Source organism: Elephantulus edwardii, unplaced genomic scaffold (assembly GCF_000299155.1).
Source record: "Elephantulus edwardii isolate Elephantulus edwardi_28Jun2011 unplaced genomic scaffold, EleEdw1.0 scaffold00039, whole genome shotgun sequence".
In the NCBI taxonomy this organism is placed as follows: Eukaryota; Metazoa; Chordata; class Mammalia; order Macroscelidea; family Macroscelididae; genus Elephantulus; species Elephantulus edwardii.
The window spans coordinates 7,189,121-7,207,757 of record NW_006399789.1 but is presented as its reverse complement, the minus strand read 5'-3'; the positions used below and the strand labels follow the sequence as shown (position 1 = coordinate 7,207,757).

Here is an 18,637-nt window from a genome sequence, read left to right as displayed (position 1 = left end):
TCCAGCAGAGCATCTGGTGGATTTGAACCATGCACCTCTGGGATTGCAGTGCAGCTTCTTGCCACTAGGCCACCAGAGCTCACCAAACTTGATATTCTAACAAGAAACCTGGAGAACCATATTTTTACAGGACATATGAAATCTGAGGACAAACTTAGAAGCAAAGGTGCTAGATGACGAATCACAGAATGTGGAGTGAGGTGTGCCCCTCACAAGTCGTCTAACTCTCTAGGTTTACTTCTCAGCTGTCAAAACATTTTCTATCTGTACCGTATATAGTTTGGATTTAACTTCTCTACCTAGTTTTGTTTGCCAAGGTCGAGTATAATAAGTTTCTAAAAGCACTTTATACCCATATTAAAGTTAAAGCCACATAAAACCATAAGTATTATCATTTTCAAAGCAAAGACACCCAACTACACTTGTACATTACCAGGCTTTCAGACATTCTGCCCCTTTGTTGTCCATGGTCAGTGACAAGGCACATGCTTTTCATGAATATGAGGAACTATCCATTAGAACTGTCTGTATGAAAAGTCAGGTTAAATGATACTAAAGTTGGAAAGGTTTCATTAAAGAAATTCCAGTGTTTCTTCTGTATTGATTTTATTTCATGTTTAAATAAATGTATATATTGGTGGGAGGATTCCACTATGATAGGTAAAATAAAATGGTCTCACTGTCGCTAGAATTTCTACTTCTCAGAGAAAGTTCTTTCCCTAGTTCCAGCCTGCTCAACTACTATGGGAAGGCTAAATTAGCAAAAACTGGGATGTTCCAAAAATAGCACAGAACATGAGCTGACCTAAGACTCACTACACCTGCAAGATAAGAAAAAGGTGCAAACAGAATACTGCCCAAGCAAGACTTTTTCATGTGATCTGAGGAACCCACCAACAATCTGTACATAAATGCCCCCACTAACAGCAAGAGCGGCTTCCTTCTAATTTGAGAGCTCAGCCAACCTGCAGACAGGTGAAAAGAAACTAGCTTATTGCATCACAGGTAAGCCTTGTATGCTTGATTAGAGTACTCTCTGACTCCAGACTCATCTCCTCTTCTCTGAACCTTCTATGCTATAAAGTAGATTGCTATTGTTAAGTGCCACCAAGTCTGTTTTAATTTATGGTAACCTCATATGACGGAATAAAACTGCCTCCTATGGAGGGGTTTTTGATTGTCATTTTTACAGAAGAAGATTGGCAAACTTTCTCCACAGGGATGATGGATGAGTTTAAACTCCCAACTTCTGGTTAGCAGCTCAATACTCAACTGTTGCATCCTAGATAATTGTGTCCCCTCAAAACATATGTCAACATGGAGCGGCTGTGATTCCCAGTGGTTAGTTCTATGTAATGATGAAATTGTCTCCCATGATGTGATTAGCTGATTAGCATGTCATGCAGCACCCTTAAGTCACAGCCCAGAGTCGATTTAAAGAGGGTTTCCCTAGGTTATGGCCTGCAGTGCATTTTATGGGACTAAAAGGAGGAGAATTGGAGAAGATATAAGCAGAGAGAGAGAAATTTACTACTACGTACACACAAAAGCCAAAGTCATTTGCATCTTCTGGACCTGGGCTCTCTGTGCTAAGAACCTCCTAGACCTGAGGGACAACAGATGGTAAGGTGCATGTAGATCTCCAAAGAATACCAACCCCACAGATGTCGGTAGAAGATAAGAAATTTCTCTTGGGCCCAAGAGACAGAAAGAAAGCCACCCCTAGAAATGCCAACCTGAATTCAGACTTCTAGCTTCTTGTAACATGTGTTTGTATGGAGTTTGTCTTTAAATATGTTTCCCCCAGTATTATTCAAATATGCATAATTGACCCATGGGGATGAGTGGGACAATGCAAATAGAGGGTGTTGGCTTATCCACCAAGGGACAGGTGATCTACCATACCACAAGGGGATTGGGCAGTCTCAACAATCTCTAAGAGGATTGGCTAATCTTACCAATAAATTGAAGATCTCTGGCTGCAGAGATGAAAATTTTTCCCCCCACCAGAAGAGATGTAATTCTTCCCTCAGCCAGAGAAGAGAGGCCTCCCCTAACAGAGTGGAATGCAGGACACACTTTGGGATGGCGGCAGCAGCAATAGCTCAACTGGAGAATTGATGTGAGATGGGACTTTGCAGGGGGTGGGGGGAGCCAACAGTCACAGGACTGAGAACTTTGTTGTACAACTGTGTGGAAAGCCCATAGTGGCAAGACCAAGAGCGTGGGAATGCCATGAAGCTCAAGGCTGAGGTGCCTGCATGCACACTTTGGGAGCTGTCTTGACTGTATTCTGTTTTCAATCTGAATTATAACCTTTGACTCACACATTATGGGTCTGTGTTTTCAGTGAGCTATCACATCAAATTTTGGACCCAGTCAAGCAGTAAGATTGGTGTTGAGATCAGTAGGAAGACTCCAGAGTGTGGTGGACATGTCTTACCGCATGGGAATTGGTTTTGTGTTACTGATGTTGTGGGCAGGGATAGTTTGCTCCTATGAAGTTGGTAAGTCAGATATGGTGCTGCCTCAGTGGCTCTTGGTCTTTTTACAGTTTGTTAATGCCATTCACGTAAACATAAAGCTTTAAATTGCCCTGGAATTTCGCCAAGTTTCATTTTTATCCATACAGCATTTGACAAGCTTCTTAACACAAGCTTCTCATGCTGTGTTGCTATTATTATAATTAACATACTCTTCTTTGTCACCAGTTGTTTCTCTGTGTTAATTGCAGTCTATTCTTCAACTGCAGTTATATATATATATGGTCTTATGAAAAGTTACAGGTATAATAAACATCTGTAAATTACATTTCAAAAATAATTTTAAGCCTGCATTTAAAAAGTTCCCATATAGGAAGATGGATTAGAGTATCACAGTGATCAAATGACACAAAAAAGGGAATAATTATTTCATAAAGGACAAAACAGAATTCAGTATGCTTTGCCCCTTTATGGATGTCCAGAGGCTTTCTGGCCCATGTATCTTGCTTGCAGAGCTATTTCCTCTTACTTCTTAAATGTACTTAAGCCATGGGCCCCTTTGATCACACTACTTCTAATACTATTTATTGCCATTGAGTTGGAATTGATTCACAGCTGACCCTTAACTAGGTTTCCAAGGCTAAAAATCACACAGGAGGAAACTGCCCATTCTTTTTACACTCGGAGGCTCTGCTGGATTCTAATCAAGAGAGACAGGACCTTTGAGTTAACAACACAACACAGTACAAATAGTACCACCAGACTATTCACTGTAAAGCACAAATTTCTCCTCTCCTTTTAACAAAACGGTATTGAGAGACTAGAGACAGGAGGAGATATTAATGGAAGAATTAGAAATGAAAGCAAGGGAATGACTTATCTAGAACACAGATCATCCCTTGGAAAACATAATGTTGAGAAATGACACAAAGGCTGGTTTTTCCAGTCTGAAGCCCCTTCTAAAGCTTGCGGGATTCTGTAAGTGGGAAAGCAATGCCTGCTGACTACATCATTCCTCCCATTTGTAAGATCAAAGCTTCTGGCGAATTCTCCACAAAGCAGTGTTTACATGCATTCCTTCTTGTTCATCCCTGATCTCTTTACTTCCCAAATTTGAGCTGGAATATTTACAGCTCAGATGAAAGTTAGGCCATTGCTGAAACATGCAGAATAAAAGAACAAAAATTATTTTGCTCTCTTAAAAGAAAAACTGTTCCATGCAATAATAAAATAGGTGCCCACAAGCCATTGAGGAGCCAAAGAGGTGACAGCACACTGAGTTTATGAATCAATGGTTGTTCATAAAGAAAGCAAGGGATTTGTAGGAATGCTCAGAGGCAGCACAGGGGCAGGGCCCGTGCTTCTGGTTCACAGACTGCTAGACCATGGTGTCATATTTCCTAAACATTACTTCTCCCCTAACATTTACAGACTGTGAACTTTGTACCATAGACAAAATTAAGAGCTATCTAAAGTACTAGAAGGAATCCAATAAAAACTCATTGTTAAAACAATCCTAAATGTTTGGAAAAACAGAAAATTTAATTTCACATACAAATAAAGCTACAGATTTGTTATTTACTTTGGTAAGGGAGGTAAAACTTTAAGAAACTGGTATAATCTCCAAAAATAACAACATGTGCATTACTGTTCTTTTAAAAAATACAACCGTTTGCTTCAAATGGATACAAGTGACTATCAGAGAAACAGACTCCATGTACATTTTCACTTACATAAGTATTTCCAGGCTGGGAAGATGAGCAGAATGGCCAGATTCTGCAAAGGTGTGTTCTCTGGTTTGGGGTTGAGACTAGGGTGTGGCTGTTGTTCACAACAGGGTGTGGGCTGATTGGATTTGGCCTTGTATTTAAAAAGGCTTTTGGGCCTTCAGGCCTGTGGCTCTAGGGCCTGCTTTTTTGTGGATCTCCCAAATAAAACAGGCTTGGAAGCAGGAGTGGGATCCACTTCCAAAAAAAAGCTTGCCTCCAGAAACTCTATGAAATTGGAGAAAAGATGAAAGTTTTGTGCTCAAGACTTTCATTCATAGGGTCACTATGGGTTGTCTATGACTCTATGGCACTTAACAACAGCAAATGGTAATAAAGACTTAGTCTCTTTGCACTTGTAGACAGACAAGCAGGGCCCCAGTGTCACAGCACTGCTTGAATGAGCAAGCACTGTAGGTTACCGCTATTGTTAGCTGCCATCATGAAGGCTGGAACTCATGACAATCTCGTGCACAGTGGGACCAAACCCTTGTGACCCACAGTATTCTCAAGAACTGATTTTCAGAAGTAAATCACAAGATCTAGAGTCTGGCTAACCTAGATTACTTAGTCTAGAAGCGCCACTAAAGCCAGAAGAGTGGTACTGATACTTGAGGTGTGTTGGCCAGAAATTAAAGCCAGGTCTGCCACACAAGAATCCCTGATGGCACAGTACTTAAAGTGCTTGGCTGCTGACCAAAGGTTGGGGTTTTACACCCACGGGCTGACCTGTGAGAGAAAGATGGGGCAGTCGGCTTTTGTAAAGATGTACATTCCTGGGAACCCTACAGGGTAATTCCACTTTGTCAGCTGGAATTGACTACAGTGGAGGGTTTGGTCTGGTTTCTCCCATAGGGAAAAAGATAAACCTACCACTGAGCCATCACCAGCTTCATGACTTGAAGTACTTTAAAAAAAAAAAGCGCCTATGGAATCATGTCAGGTTGACTCTCCACACTGAGTTTGTAAGGCTATATAAATCCTTATGAGAGGAGTGGTTTTGTACTGATGACCTTCTAGATAAAAAGCCCAACACATTACATGCTAAGCCACCAGCACCAGGGCACCTTTGAAGTACTTAAACAATATGGGTTTCCTGACTGGATCCTGGCTGACGCTGTATTTATAACCAAAAATGGAGTAGGAAAGGATGCTGCATGCCAACAGGCCATATCCTGGACAGATTATAATTTTAATTAAGCTTATTTTTCGGTAAATACAAGGTTAGAATGCAAATATACCAAACCATCATCATATTTTAATACTTTTAAAATTTTAGAATAAATGAGAAAATCAGGTTTATGTTATAATAGGTCACATACAATGTTCTATATATTAGCAAAGACATATTCCAGTGTCTCTCAAAGTGAAGGAATGCTATTTCACATATAGAAATAATGTTAAACATGAGTTCTTGGGTGGCACAAATGCTTAAGCCCTCAACCACTAACCAGTAGGTTGATAGTTTGAATTTACCTCAAGGTGGCTTGGAATAAAGGTCCAGCAATCAATTTTCAAATGATCACAACATGGAAAGCCCTTCATAGCAATTCAACTCTCCACAACAGATTGACTCTAAAGAATGATGTACTGCACGTACACAGCTATGTATGTTCCAAAATGCACTTACACAGAAGGTTCCCATTTGATGCTCAATGAACTTGAAAGGAGAAAGCCTGGCCCTTACTGTTTTCACTTGGTGGGTGAAGAATAAGAAAGTGAGGTGTCTATGACTAGGAACAGCACAGACTCAAATTCAGTTTGTGAATTCCACTCTAGTCCCAGTTAACACACTGTGCTCTCAAGACTTATATGTAAAATTGTATCCAAAATGCCATTATTGTTTTTCCAGTTTGAATTTTCAAAATATAAAAGAATGTGAACAATTAAGTTGAATCTTTACTAAGAAAAACCTTTAATTTATGCTGTGTTAAGTAGATTTGAGTAATTGTTGTTGTTGTTGTTGTTATGTGCCGTCAAGTCGCTTGCGACTCATAGCGACCGTATGTACAACAGCCCTAAACTCCACTCTGTCCTGTGCCAATTGCACTGACACTCTGACACTCACATCCCAATTATCCCAGTCACTGAATCAATCCACCTCATAGAGGGCCTTCCTCTCCTGCACTGTCCCTCCACCCTCCCAAGCATGATGTCCCTCTCTAAGGACCGGTCTCTCCTCACAACATGTCCAAAGTATGTTAGACGGAGCCTCAGAATCCTTGCCTCCAAGGAGCCACCCGGTTTAACACTCTCTAGGACAAATCTTTTTGTTTTCCTAGCAGTCCATGGTATTCTCAATACTCTTCTCCAGCACCACAGCTCAAAGGCACCAATTCTCCTTCTATCCTCCTTGGTCATTGTCCAACTCTCTGATGCATAACAGGTGATTGCGAAGACCATGGCCTGTATCAGACGCACCTTAGTCTCCAGAGAGACACCATTGCTCTTCAGTACTTTGGAGAGGTCCCTAACAGCAGACTTCCATGGCAATGGGCCTTTTAATTTCCTGGCTGCTGGTGCCAAGACTGTTGACTATGGAGCCAAGCAAACTAAAGCTGTGTACAATCTCAATCTCTTCACCATCCATCCTGATGCTGCCAATTGGTCCAGTGGTGAGAATCTTTGTCTTCTTGACATTGAGCCTCAATCCATATTGTAGGCTGCAGTCCTTGACACTCTGCAGCAGGCGCTTCAGGTCCTCTTCAGTTTCAGCAAGCAGGGTTGTGTCATCCGCATAACGCAGGTTGTTGATAAATCGTCCACCAATCTTGACCCTACATTTCTCCTCATAGAGCCCAGCCTCCCAGATAATCTGTTCTGCATATAGGTTGAAAAGGTATGGAGATAGGATGCATCCTTGGCTTACGCCCTTCCCAATTTTGAACCATGCAGTGTTCCCTTGCTCTGTTCTGACGACAGCCTCCTGGTCCAAGTATAAGTTTCGCATTAGAACGATCAAGTGTTCTGGGATTCCCATTCTTCTCAGAGTCAGCCATAGTTTGTTATGATCTACACAGTCAAATGCCTTTGCATAGTCAATGAAACACAGATAGACATTCCTCTGGTATTCCCTGCTTTCAGCCAAGATCCATCTAACATCAGCTACAATATCTCTAGTACCATGACCCCTTCTTAACCCAGCCTGGACTTCTGGTAGTTCTCTGTTGATGTGCTGTTCCAGTCGTTTTTGGATAATCTTCAGTAAAATCTTGCTTGCATGTGAAATCAGTGAGATTGTTATGTAGTTTCCACATTCTGCTGGGTCACCTTTTTTTGGGATAGGAACAAATATCGATTTCTTCCAGTCAGTTGGCCAAGTGGTCGTTCTCCCGATTTCTTGGTACCCAAGTTAATGTCAACAGCTCTGTTGGCCTAGTGGCAAGAAGCTGCACTGCAATCTTGAAGGCACATGGTTTGAGGCCACCAGCCACTCGGGGGGAGAAGGATGGACAATCTCCTCTTACGCAATTAACTGCCTCTCAACAGCTATGGGTCAGTTCCAACTTCACAGTACACAACAACAACAACAATAATAACAACATCAATAGCAGCTGAATAGAAAAATATTTCAACCCAAACCCAGCAGAGCAGATCAATTCCATTATTAGGCTTATAGATTCCTTTTTTCAGTTAAAAGCTACAAGTTGCTTTATAATCTGTCAAGTACCAATCTAGTATTGCTCTCATAAATGCTATTCTGTCATCTAATATTTCATGCTGATCAGATCCAAATTTACAAAATAAGAAATGTTTCCAGGCAGAATAAAGATTTTAGTCATCATATATACATGCACCACATTCCAAGAGACAGGGAAGAAGCAAGCAGGCAGATAAAGTACCACAGAGGAAAATCAATTAAAGAAAATCTTATCTGTGGATTGCTTTGCAAGCAATGACTAAAAAGAAAGATGCAACTCAATTTCTCCAACAAGGAATAATCTGACATAATCACTCCATTACAACATAAATTGAGTCAACACAAACTGATGCATGTATCAATCTTGAAAGGAACATTTATTCCATAATGGATAAAATGAGAAGAAAGTCTCTTGCATGCAAGGTGGAAGATAAAATGTATCCTAGGTATTTTAACCATAACTAAAATATTAGGAAAGAGAAACTAAAAATATTTGAGGAACCAAGTACCCAAAACTTTGTGCAATATATTCTCATGCTTTTGCTGATGTTCTTGTTATTGCTGGGTGCCACAGAGTCAAGTGTGCCCCACAGCAACCCTATGAACAAGAGATCTGTACCCTGTCCTGTCCTGGGCCATCCTCACACCTCCTGACATGTTAAAGCCCACTGCACAGTCACTGTATCAATCCACATGCTGGAGGCTCTTCCTCTCCTTTGCCGACCCTCCACCTTTCCAAGCACCATGTCGCTCTCCAAGGAATAGCCCCTCCTAGCAACATGCCTGAAGTATATGAGGTGAAGTCTCATCATCTTTGCCTCCAAAGAGCATTCTGGCTGCACCCTCTCCAAGACATATTTCGTTGCTGTTGAGTGGGAACTAAATAACTCTACTGGGTTTCCACAGCTGTAAATCTCAAGGATGATGATTTCCCATTTTTCTCTCATTGAGCACTGGTGGATTCGAATTGCTAGAGAGGTGTGGTCTTGGGGTGAGCAGCCTAAGACCCTATAACTACACCCCTAGAGCTCCCTAACTTATCCTAATGGCTACGAACTATAACAAGGAATAAAAATATTTTTTAAAAAAGTGTTAATGATGAAACATTTCAGGGATCATAATTTGGAAATATTCATATACCTATGTCCTCATTTTAAATATAAAATATTATATAGTTGAGGATTCTTTCAACCCTCTCAATTCTTCCCATCTCCATTCTAGTTGGCTTCCTCCTCCCTTGGAGGTAACCATTCTGAACTGTTATGACTCCCTTGTACACTGTTCTTTCACAACAAAGATGTAGATAAATCATTGTCTTCTATGTTGTTGTTGTTGTTATGTGCCGTCAAGTCGTCTGCAACTCATAGCGACCCTATGTACAAAAGCCCTAAACCCTGCTCTGTCCTGTGCCAATCGCATTGCCTCTGACACAACCATCCCGATTACCCCAGTCACTGAATCAATCCACCTCATAGAGGGTCTTCCCCTCCTGCGCTGTCCCTCTACTCTACCCAGCATGATGTCCCTCCCCAAAGACCTATCTCTCCTTGCAACATGTCCAAAGTATGTCAGACGAAGCCCCAGAATCTTTGCCTCCAAGAAGTAGCCTGGTTTAACCCTCTCTAGGATGAATCTGTTTGTTTTCTTGGCAGTCCATGGTACATTCAATACTCTTCTCCAGCACCACAGCTCAATTATATTTATTAAGGCATTATAGGGAGTTCTGGTGGCCTTGTGGCAAGAAGCTTTGCTTGCAATCCCAAAGGCATATGGTTCGAGGCCACCAACTACTCTGCAGGAGAAGGATGGTCAGTATCCTCCTGTGCAATTAGCTGCTTCTGAAAATCTACCGGAGGGTCAGCTATGAGTTGGTTCAACTCACTGGTACACAACAATAATATCTTCATCATTAACAGTGGCAGCAGCAGCAGCAGCAGCAGCAGCGGTATACCATGCACATGTCTGTGACATTCCTCCCCCCCCAATGCTGTTCATGAGTGGTACAGATGTTAATATACTAATACTGAAGTCTCAATTCACTCCATTTTACAGAGCTCAGTCTTGGGCTTCCATCTCCCTCCCCCATCCTCTGATTCCACTAATGATCATCTGTGCTTCAACATGCACCAATTTTAGATACAGTATAAAAGCAGGTCAATATGTTTAACTTATGGCAGTTAGTATCATGTTTCCAATGTTCAACCATATTCTACTAAATGACCAAGCCCCAAGATATTTATTTACTCCTAGCTTCAAAGTCCCTGAAGAATAAATGACACCATGCTTGGTATAGAGCTAGCAAAAAAACCACAAACTCTCAATTAATATGGACTAACATTGTCACTGCAACAAAGGTCTCACATACCGTGGGGGTGGGGGTGTGTAGCGTGGGACCAAGCAGTGTTTCAATCTATTGTACACAGGGTCTCTTTGAGTTGGAGCTGGACAGATGAAACCTAACAATAACAAATATTTGCCATTTTCTTTTAAGAGTGAGTATTTAAAATGTTCATTAGGGAAATATTTCTTATTACAATTCTTCATTCAAGTGGGGGATTTTTCACTGCTGGAACACAGAGACAGAATTGCTGAGCTCTGGTAAAGCATTCAGTGCTTGGCTACTAAACAAATGTCAGTGGTCTGAACCCAACAGCAGCTCCGCAGAAGAAAGATGTGCCAGTTTGCTGCCACAGAAATTACAGCGTTTATGCCATTTCCATTTTCTTACTATTGCAATCAAACTGCCTTTCATAGCAATCATACCACTTTACAATCCCACCAGTAGTGCAAAAGATTTCCAATCTGCCAGTATCCTCTCCAACACTTATTGTCTACTGTCTTACTAAGCTTTGCTACTGCTAAGGTTACAGGGTATCTCACTGTTGTTTTGATTTGCATCTCTCTGGTTGCCAGTGATTCTGATTACTTCCTCATGTGTCTGTCGGTTCTCCTTTGTGAAAAATCTTCTCATGCCTTTTGCTCATTTTGTGATTGGATTATCATTGTTTTTCTTGTGAAGGTCCTATATTCTGTGAACTTTGGTTCTAAGACCCTTATCTGAAATATCATTGTTATTATTTGCCGTCAAGTTACTTGGAACTAATAGAGACCTGAAGTACAATAGCTCTGAACCCTACTCAACCCTGTGCCAACCTTATTATCGCTGACACTCCTATCCCCATCACCCCAGTTACTGAATCAATCCATTTCTTCCAGGGGTTTCCTCTCTTGCACTGTCCCTCCACCCTCCAAAGCATGATATCCTTCTCCAAGGACTGGTCCTTCCTTGCAATATGACCAAATTATGTCAGACAGAGCTTCAGAATCCTTGTCTACAAGGAGCTGCCTGATTCCACCCTCTTCAGGATGAACTTGTTTGTTCTCCTCGCAAACCAAAGAACACTCAGTATTCTTCTCCAGCAACACAGCTCATCCTTCTGTCACCCCTAGTCAATGTCCAGCTCTCTGATGCATAGCAAGTAATTGCAAAGATTATGGCCTGGATCAGGCACACCTTAGTCTCCAGACCGATACAGTTGCTCTTCAGTACTCTGGAGAGCTCCCTGACAACAGACTCTCCCAATGCAGTCAGTCTTGATTTCCTAGCTCTTGGTACCAAGAGTGTTGATTGTAGAGCCAAGGAAACCCAAGCAGTTAACAATCTCAATCCCTTCACCCTCTATCATGATGTTGCTAATCGGCCCAGAGGTGAGAATATTTGTTTTCTTGATGTTGAGCTTCAATCCATATTTAAGGCTGTAGTCCTTGACCTTCTGCAGGAAATGTCTCAGTCCCTCCTAAGTTTCAAAAATCAAGGTTGTGTCATCTGCATGACACAGATTGTTGATGAGTCTTCCACCAATCCTGACACCACATTCTTCCTCATAGTGCTCAGCCTCTCAGACGATCTGCATATAGACTTAAAAGGTATGAAGATAGGACATATCTCTGGCATACACCCTTACCAAAGTGTCATTACCAAATGTTTTATTCCCCAGTCTGTGGGCTTCCTTTTCACCTTACTGTAGAAAGTTTTTGATGAACACAGGGATTTGACTTTAAGAAGGTCCCATTCATCAAATGTATCCTCACTTGGTTGCATATTTTTGGCTATGTTTGCAAACCTATATATTATATTCCGATTTTGTCTCTTATGATCTTAATGGCTTTAGGTTTTATCCCTAGGTTTCTGATCCACTTTGAGTTGGGTTTTGTGAAAGGGGTGGCAGTGAGGGTAAAGTACAGCTTGGAAACGCTATCTGCCAATTCTACTTTTCCCTAAAAGGTGCCTATGAGCCAAAATCAACTAGGAAAAACAGTGGCGTGAAGCACTCATTTAATATTATTTCTAAAAACCCTAACTGTTGTTGAGTTAAAACTACCTTATTGATATTAGTAGATATTACCAAACTGTTCTCCAAAAGGTGGTATCTATATATACCACCCCCACCAGCAGTTAGTTTCCCACCCTCCACAACCTTGTTACTGGTATTTTCATTGTTTCCATCTGCTTTGTTTTTATAAAGAAAAGAGAAAGCCAGAGTTAGTTGCTAGGAGGATCATAAGAATTAGAGCTGAAAGCTCTTGTTATAAAGGAATCTCTGGTGAAATTCTTCATTAAAAGCTCACTCTATCTGGGCAAAAAAGACAGGGTAATGATGGGCAAGGTCTAATGGTGATTAATTTTATAAAATATAATGCATGAGAATGATTGTATGAAACACAATGTTGATGAGTAATAGTGTTAAATACAAGGTATATGAACTTTGCAAGCACATCAATAAAGAAAGAAAAAAAGTGGGGGGTAAGCTCACTCTACACAACAGCCTTCATTGTGCCAGGTCTTGAGAGGCACTGAAGGCATCTGCCGCACTGCTCACTGTTGCGCAAGCCGAGGCTTATGCTCCTCTACACCGACAGATCCAAGTAGAGGGCTGATTGGTTTTGTCCTGCATGAAATGCATCAGAAAAGGATTATTAGTAGCATTTTCCTGTTGCTGAGTAAATGTGAAACCTAAATAGGATTTTTCTCAACAGACATAAAGCTGTGAGAGGGTCTCTCAGAAGTTATTTAAAGAAAATCATGTTGCTACAATGCTAGATAAAACAAAATCAACTTTGTCTACTTTCTTTTCCGAAAGGGCACTGATCATCTAACTTAAATGTGTATATCTTTTTAAAATTATACTAGTTTATTTACAAAATTTGAATACGGATTCCAGATTATATTTTCCAGAACAGATTCTTCCAAAGCATATATTTCATTCTTCCTAGAATAAAGTAGAATTTATGGCTTTAAACGGTGACTATATATCTTATTCCAATTATATAATTGATTAGATTCTAAATCGCTTTTACAATAAAAACCCAGACATATTCACTGTCTTATAATAGGAGCTCTGGTGGCCTAGTGATAAGAAGCTGAACTGCAATCCCAAAGGCACGTGGGAGAGAGATGGGCATTCTCCTCCCCTGTGATTTCCTGCCTCCTCTGAAAACCCACTGGAGGGTTAGGTATGGGTCAATTTCAACTCAATGGCACACAACAACATCGTTATTGCTCAAAGAGCTTAAATTTAAATATATATACATTATATATAAAAAGATACATTATATATTAGATTATTTCTATATATAAAGATATATATTTTATATATATATAATATATACAAAATGTTTCTTTCCCTCCAAGTTTTAGTCCTGAAAATATCCTGCCAAAAAACAACTGCCTCTCATTAACAGTGGATAAAAACAAAACTGATGTAACTGATCTTCACAGATGTCTAATAATTAACATACATGAAGCTAGACACATGACGAAGACAGCATTATAATTCTGTCCATGTCCCTGAGAAAACAATAAGCTGCTTTTTTATTTTAGTTGACTAATTTAAAAGATATTGGAAGCAGGAGTGGCATCCACTTCCTAAATAACATGCCTCCGGAAACTCTATGAACTTTGTTAAATGGCGACATTTGTAAAGGGGCTTCAGGCCTTTTGTTCATAGAGTCACTATGAGTTGTGCTCAACTCAAAGGCAATCCACAACAACAACAATGTAAAAGACAAGGTATTTATAAATAGCTTTGGTTCCACCACATTTCACTGCCTTTTTTTCTTCTCTGTTGGTAGATTGTAAGAATAACAGAAATTATTAACTAACTGCAAGAGAAATAAAAAAATTTAGGACACAAATTTGTCTCAGTAGCAGAGAAAACTGCTAGGCTAGGGGGAAAAAACTTCAAACTCTTTCCTACTCTGTTGATCTGTGCCTTCTACTCTCAGCCAGTTACTATAGTCTGCTTGTCAAGAAACAGGCTGAATAAAGATATGGCAAATCCCTCTGTAAATGCAAACAGTTAACACATTTGGCTGCTAACCAAAATGTTAGAGATTCAGCTCAAGAATTGCCTTACAATAAACGTCTAATAACCTACTTTCCAAAAAAATTAGCCATTGACAATCCTATGGAGCACAGCTCATCCGGATGCCCGCCAACAGTTAACAACAGCAACTCAAGAACAAACTGGAGTAAATGAAAGAGAAGAAGAATGTATGTTGCATAGAACAACTCAGGTGTTACAGATGAGGTGGAAATAAGCAGAAGTTTCTAAAAGGGTTTCTCTGGTGGTCTATTAGGAAATTTCACTGCCAACGCAAAGGTAGGTGGTTCAGATCCATCAGCTGCTCTTCGGGGGAAAGACGAGCAATTTCCTCTCATGTGATTTGCAGGCTCTAAAAACCCACTGGAGGGCAGTTATGAATCTGTTCCAACTAGAAGAAGCCAGTATGTTTTAAATATGCGTTTAAAAAAAAACACCTTTGGCAGAACACAGGCAAATATCTTAGAACTATTTCAGAGCATTCTGAGGGAGAACAGATACCCTAGGTTCAAGCACCTTCTATGTTGTTAGATGTCATCAAGTCAACTCTGACTCATAGCAAGAAAACCTTGCTTATCCTGTGGCATCCTCAATGTCCACCATGCTCAAACCCAATGTAGCAGCTACTCTGTCAACTCATGCTGCTTCTCTCTCTACTTTTCCAAGCATGATGTCTTTTTCCAAGGACTGGGACCTCCTGACAACATATCCAAAACATGCAAAATGAAGTTTCACCCACATTGACGCATTTACTAAGACATAAACAGGACAAACAGACCATTCCGGAGTAAGAGAATCTATTAGTGTGATGTCATAAGCATTCCACTGCATCAAAGCTACAGCTTTCATTCATAAGACATGGAGACAAAGAAAAATCATCACTTGATTGTAACGGGTGGTAGTTACAATTCATCACTGTTGCAGTCAAGACTACAGACGCAGGCAAACAGACATGACAGGAATACACACACAACTGCAGAGTAAAGAGTTTGCAGGTCTGGCTGTGGGGTTCCCACCAGGCTCCTAGGTACTGGAGCTCTGACTCATGGAAATCATTGAGGACCCACCCAGGCAAATCCATGGTTCTCCAGGCAAACTCTGTGGTTGTACTTAAATTGTACTTTCTGAAGGCAAAACCACTTGGCTGGCTTACAGGTCAAAAAGAACTCACAGGGCATCTCAAGTCATGTCAAGAACCTAAATGGAAGCAGGGTTTCGCTACAGACCTTCTGCAAGGCAAGCGCTTCCAATATGGAACTCTAATACAAGAATATTCTAGAAAAAGATATGCCCATAAATTCTCAGCACAATAACTGGCACGTAGTAAATGTATCTGTGATGTTCTCCAGGTTTTGCAGAAAACATTTTATGTGCCTTAGATATGCAGATAAAAGCAAAATGCTACCAAACAGAGAACCCCCCTCAGCCCCCACATGGGTTTGAGTTAGAAATCTTCCTGCACCAAATAGAAATGTGGCTCTGGATTCTGAGGCTCCACATCTATTAGCTTTGATTTGCGAACTGGAAGCAGCAGATGGGGGAAAGGGCGCATGAAGCCAGCTGAAGTTTCATAAAGGAAACGGATGGTATCAGGTGCAGTACAAGTTCAGAGAACTGATGCTTTTCAAAGAATCTCACAGTGTTAAAATCACTTGACCTTGCAAAAGCATTCAGGCAGCCTATGTAAGTGGAAGAGAGGTCTTCATATCAGAGAGTTCCTATTAATGGAGATAATGAAACTGGGACAGGTTGTGTTTTGTAGACAAATTCAGTAAGCTTTATCTCTTCCACCTTACTGAGCCTTGAAAACACGCTGAATAGGTCAATCACAAAGGCACAGAAAGTCCATTTACCTCACTTATGACAAAGTATCTGGAATCATAAATGTATAGAGATCAGAGGGAAACTGGGGTTCTTAGGGCAGGAGTGAGAAGAACTATTATTCAGAAACCACTGTCCTTTTGTTTACGGGGATGGAATCATTGGCAAATGACACTGATGAGGTCATGCAATATGATGGGTGTAACTGAGCAAACTTAACTGTATACATGAAAAATGTTGAACTGACAGACATGGTGCTATCTGGTTTTTTGTTGCTGTTGTAAGCTAACACTGAGTCCATTTTAAACTCATAGTGAACCCATATGACAGAACGAAACCACACTCTACTGTTTTCTAGGCTGCAGTCTCTATAAGAGGAGATGATGATGTTTTTCTTGTGTACGGTAGAGTGGGAATCGACCCACACATTACCCTCCAGGGGCTTTTCAGAGGCAGTTAATTGCATGGTAGGGCCCCTTCTCCCGTGGGGAAACTGGTGGCCTCGAACCACATGCCTTTGGGATTGCAGTGCAGCATTTTGCCACAAAGCAGGTTTTTCTTCCTGCAGAGCTGCTGGGTGGGTTGAAACCACCAACTGTTCATTTAGTAGCATCAAGCTTGACCACTGTGCCAGAGGGTTCTTAATAAGAAAAAAAGAAATGTAGTAAGAATAATTTAAAAATGATGAAAGTGAATGGCAACTTCCCAGGGAGGGTTTCTGTTCGGAGAGAAGACATTCCATAGGGGGTGTAGCTTTCCTTGACTGATGTGCCCAATGAAGTCTTCTCCGGGGTCACAGCATGAGACTGGACATGGCACAATCTCCTCGCCCTTCTCCAGGGTGACCTCCTGTCAACACGGTCTCCTCAGGTGCAACTGAAACTATAACTCAGAACTCAACACGGAGTGTTTACCTCCCTGTGGGTCACCAAACATCTAGCCTGCATAAGAACCTCACAACGTAACCAATAACTGCTGCATCATTATTGCTCTGGCAGTAACAGCCCATTCCCAAGCACACCCAAGCCACCCCGACGCCACTGATGTGATGGTGATTCACGATGGCTCTCCACTGGGTTTCCAAGAACAGAAATCTGATGGAGCGGTTGCAGCTGATGGATTCAAACCACCAGCCTTTTGATTAGCAACCCAATACTTCACAAATTACACAAAGTTGTTGCTTTTGGGTTTGTTTGGGGTTTTGTTGTTGTTGTTGTTGTTGTTACTGTTTAATAATATCCAGGTATCCAGAAATACAGTGCTAAGAAAAACAAGGAGAAGCCAGGTGGGGTACCTTCAGTGACTGCAGTGAGTCGGAGTTTGTATCACAGTAGAGGATGATGTTGTTGGCCATGCTGAAGCTTTCTCTCACTCCCAGGTGGTAGAACAAGGAGGGCTGCCGGAAGGCATCACTCATCTCCACCACAGCGATATCTGCAGACAGAAAAGAGAAGCCCCTGTCAGCTCAGCCATGCCCAGTAAGCACATGGTGGTTTTAACTACTCAGAGCTCAAGGAGGATACGAGGAATAGAAAGGGATTTTCCCTTTTTGCTTATCACTGAATTTCAAATGTGCAGCTCTACCGAGAAGTGCCTTGACATATGTGCCATTAGCCTGCATCCCCTAAATGAGAAAGAGGTGGTGCAATTACTGGAAAGGAAGGTGGGCCTGCAATGGTGGCAAACAGGAGCTAAAGTTCTCTGCCATTTCATCACTTACAGAAATCAATTAGGCGACAATTTAAAAAAAGAACAAGAACCCAAACAAAACAATACAGACCCATGGGAAATAGTAACAAGTAATAACAGTTGAAAATCCCAAGGGCGGTTAGGGAATTGCCCTGCTGTTAGGCACAACAATTGTATCAATTTGCATTCCACCAGCAACTGATAATGATTCCCACTTACCCAGAGCCTTGTCAACATTTATTATTTTCTCTTTTATTTTGGTTGTTTTTAAATCTTGGCTGTGCTGTTGAGAATGAAATTATGTCTCACTATGGATTTGGCATTTATTTGACAATTCATTGGGTACCTTTAAATCTTCAATAACCAGTTAAGACAAAAAGTTTCTTTAAAGCTGGTTTAATGTGCATGTATTAGTAGTGATATATATGCTATTTGCTATTATTCTTATTTTTAACATTTAGTAGCCTCTGCTTCATTTCTTTAAATTTTAATTATAATTATGAGTCAGATCTCTTTTTATCCCCCTCATTTTTAAAATGGGTATTAATCCAGGGAGAGGTTTTAGAATTAATTAACAAACATCTAGGAACTCCCTAAGGAGCCCTGGCAGTGCTGCATTTAAGCTCACAGCTGCTAGTGAAGAAAAGGTTGGTAGATGAGTTTGAATTTATCTAAACATGAGAACTGGCAACTTGTTCATTTTAAGATTCCAAAGCAAAATCAAAACCTACAGCCATCAAGTTAATTTCAAGTGATGGTAGCCCTACATAGCAGAGAAAAACTGCTCATGTTATTTTTTTTATGTTGTTGTTGTTGTTATATGCCATCGAGTCACCAACGACTTACAGAGACCCT

At 40.8% G+C, this 18,637-nt stretch overlaps 1 protein-coding gene across 1 annotated transcript in view; it reads right to left on the bottom strand.

The window, feature by feature from the left end:
* Window positions 1-18,637, bottom strand: part of MAP3K5 (mitogen-activated protein kinase kinase kinase 5) — a 348,691-nt gene that overhangs the window by 218,920 nt on the left and 111,134 nt on the right. Inside the window, exon 2 of the mRNA XM_006884955.1 lies at window positions 17,388-17,527. Within this exon, the coding sequence (XP_006885017.1) occupies window positions 17,388-17,527 (140 nt within the window). The remainder of the gene's footprint in view (window positions 1-17,387; window positions 17,528-18,637) is intronic.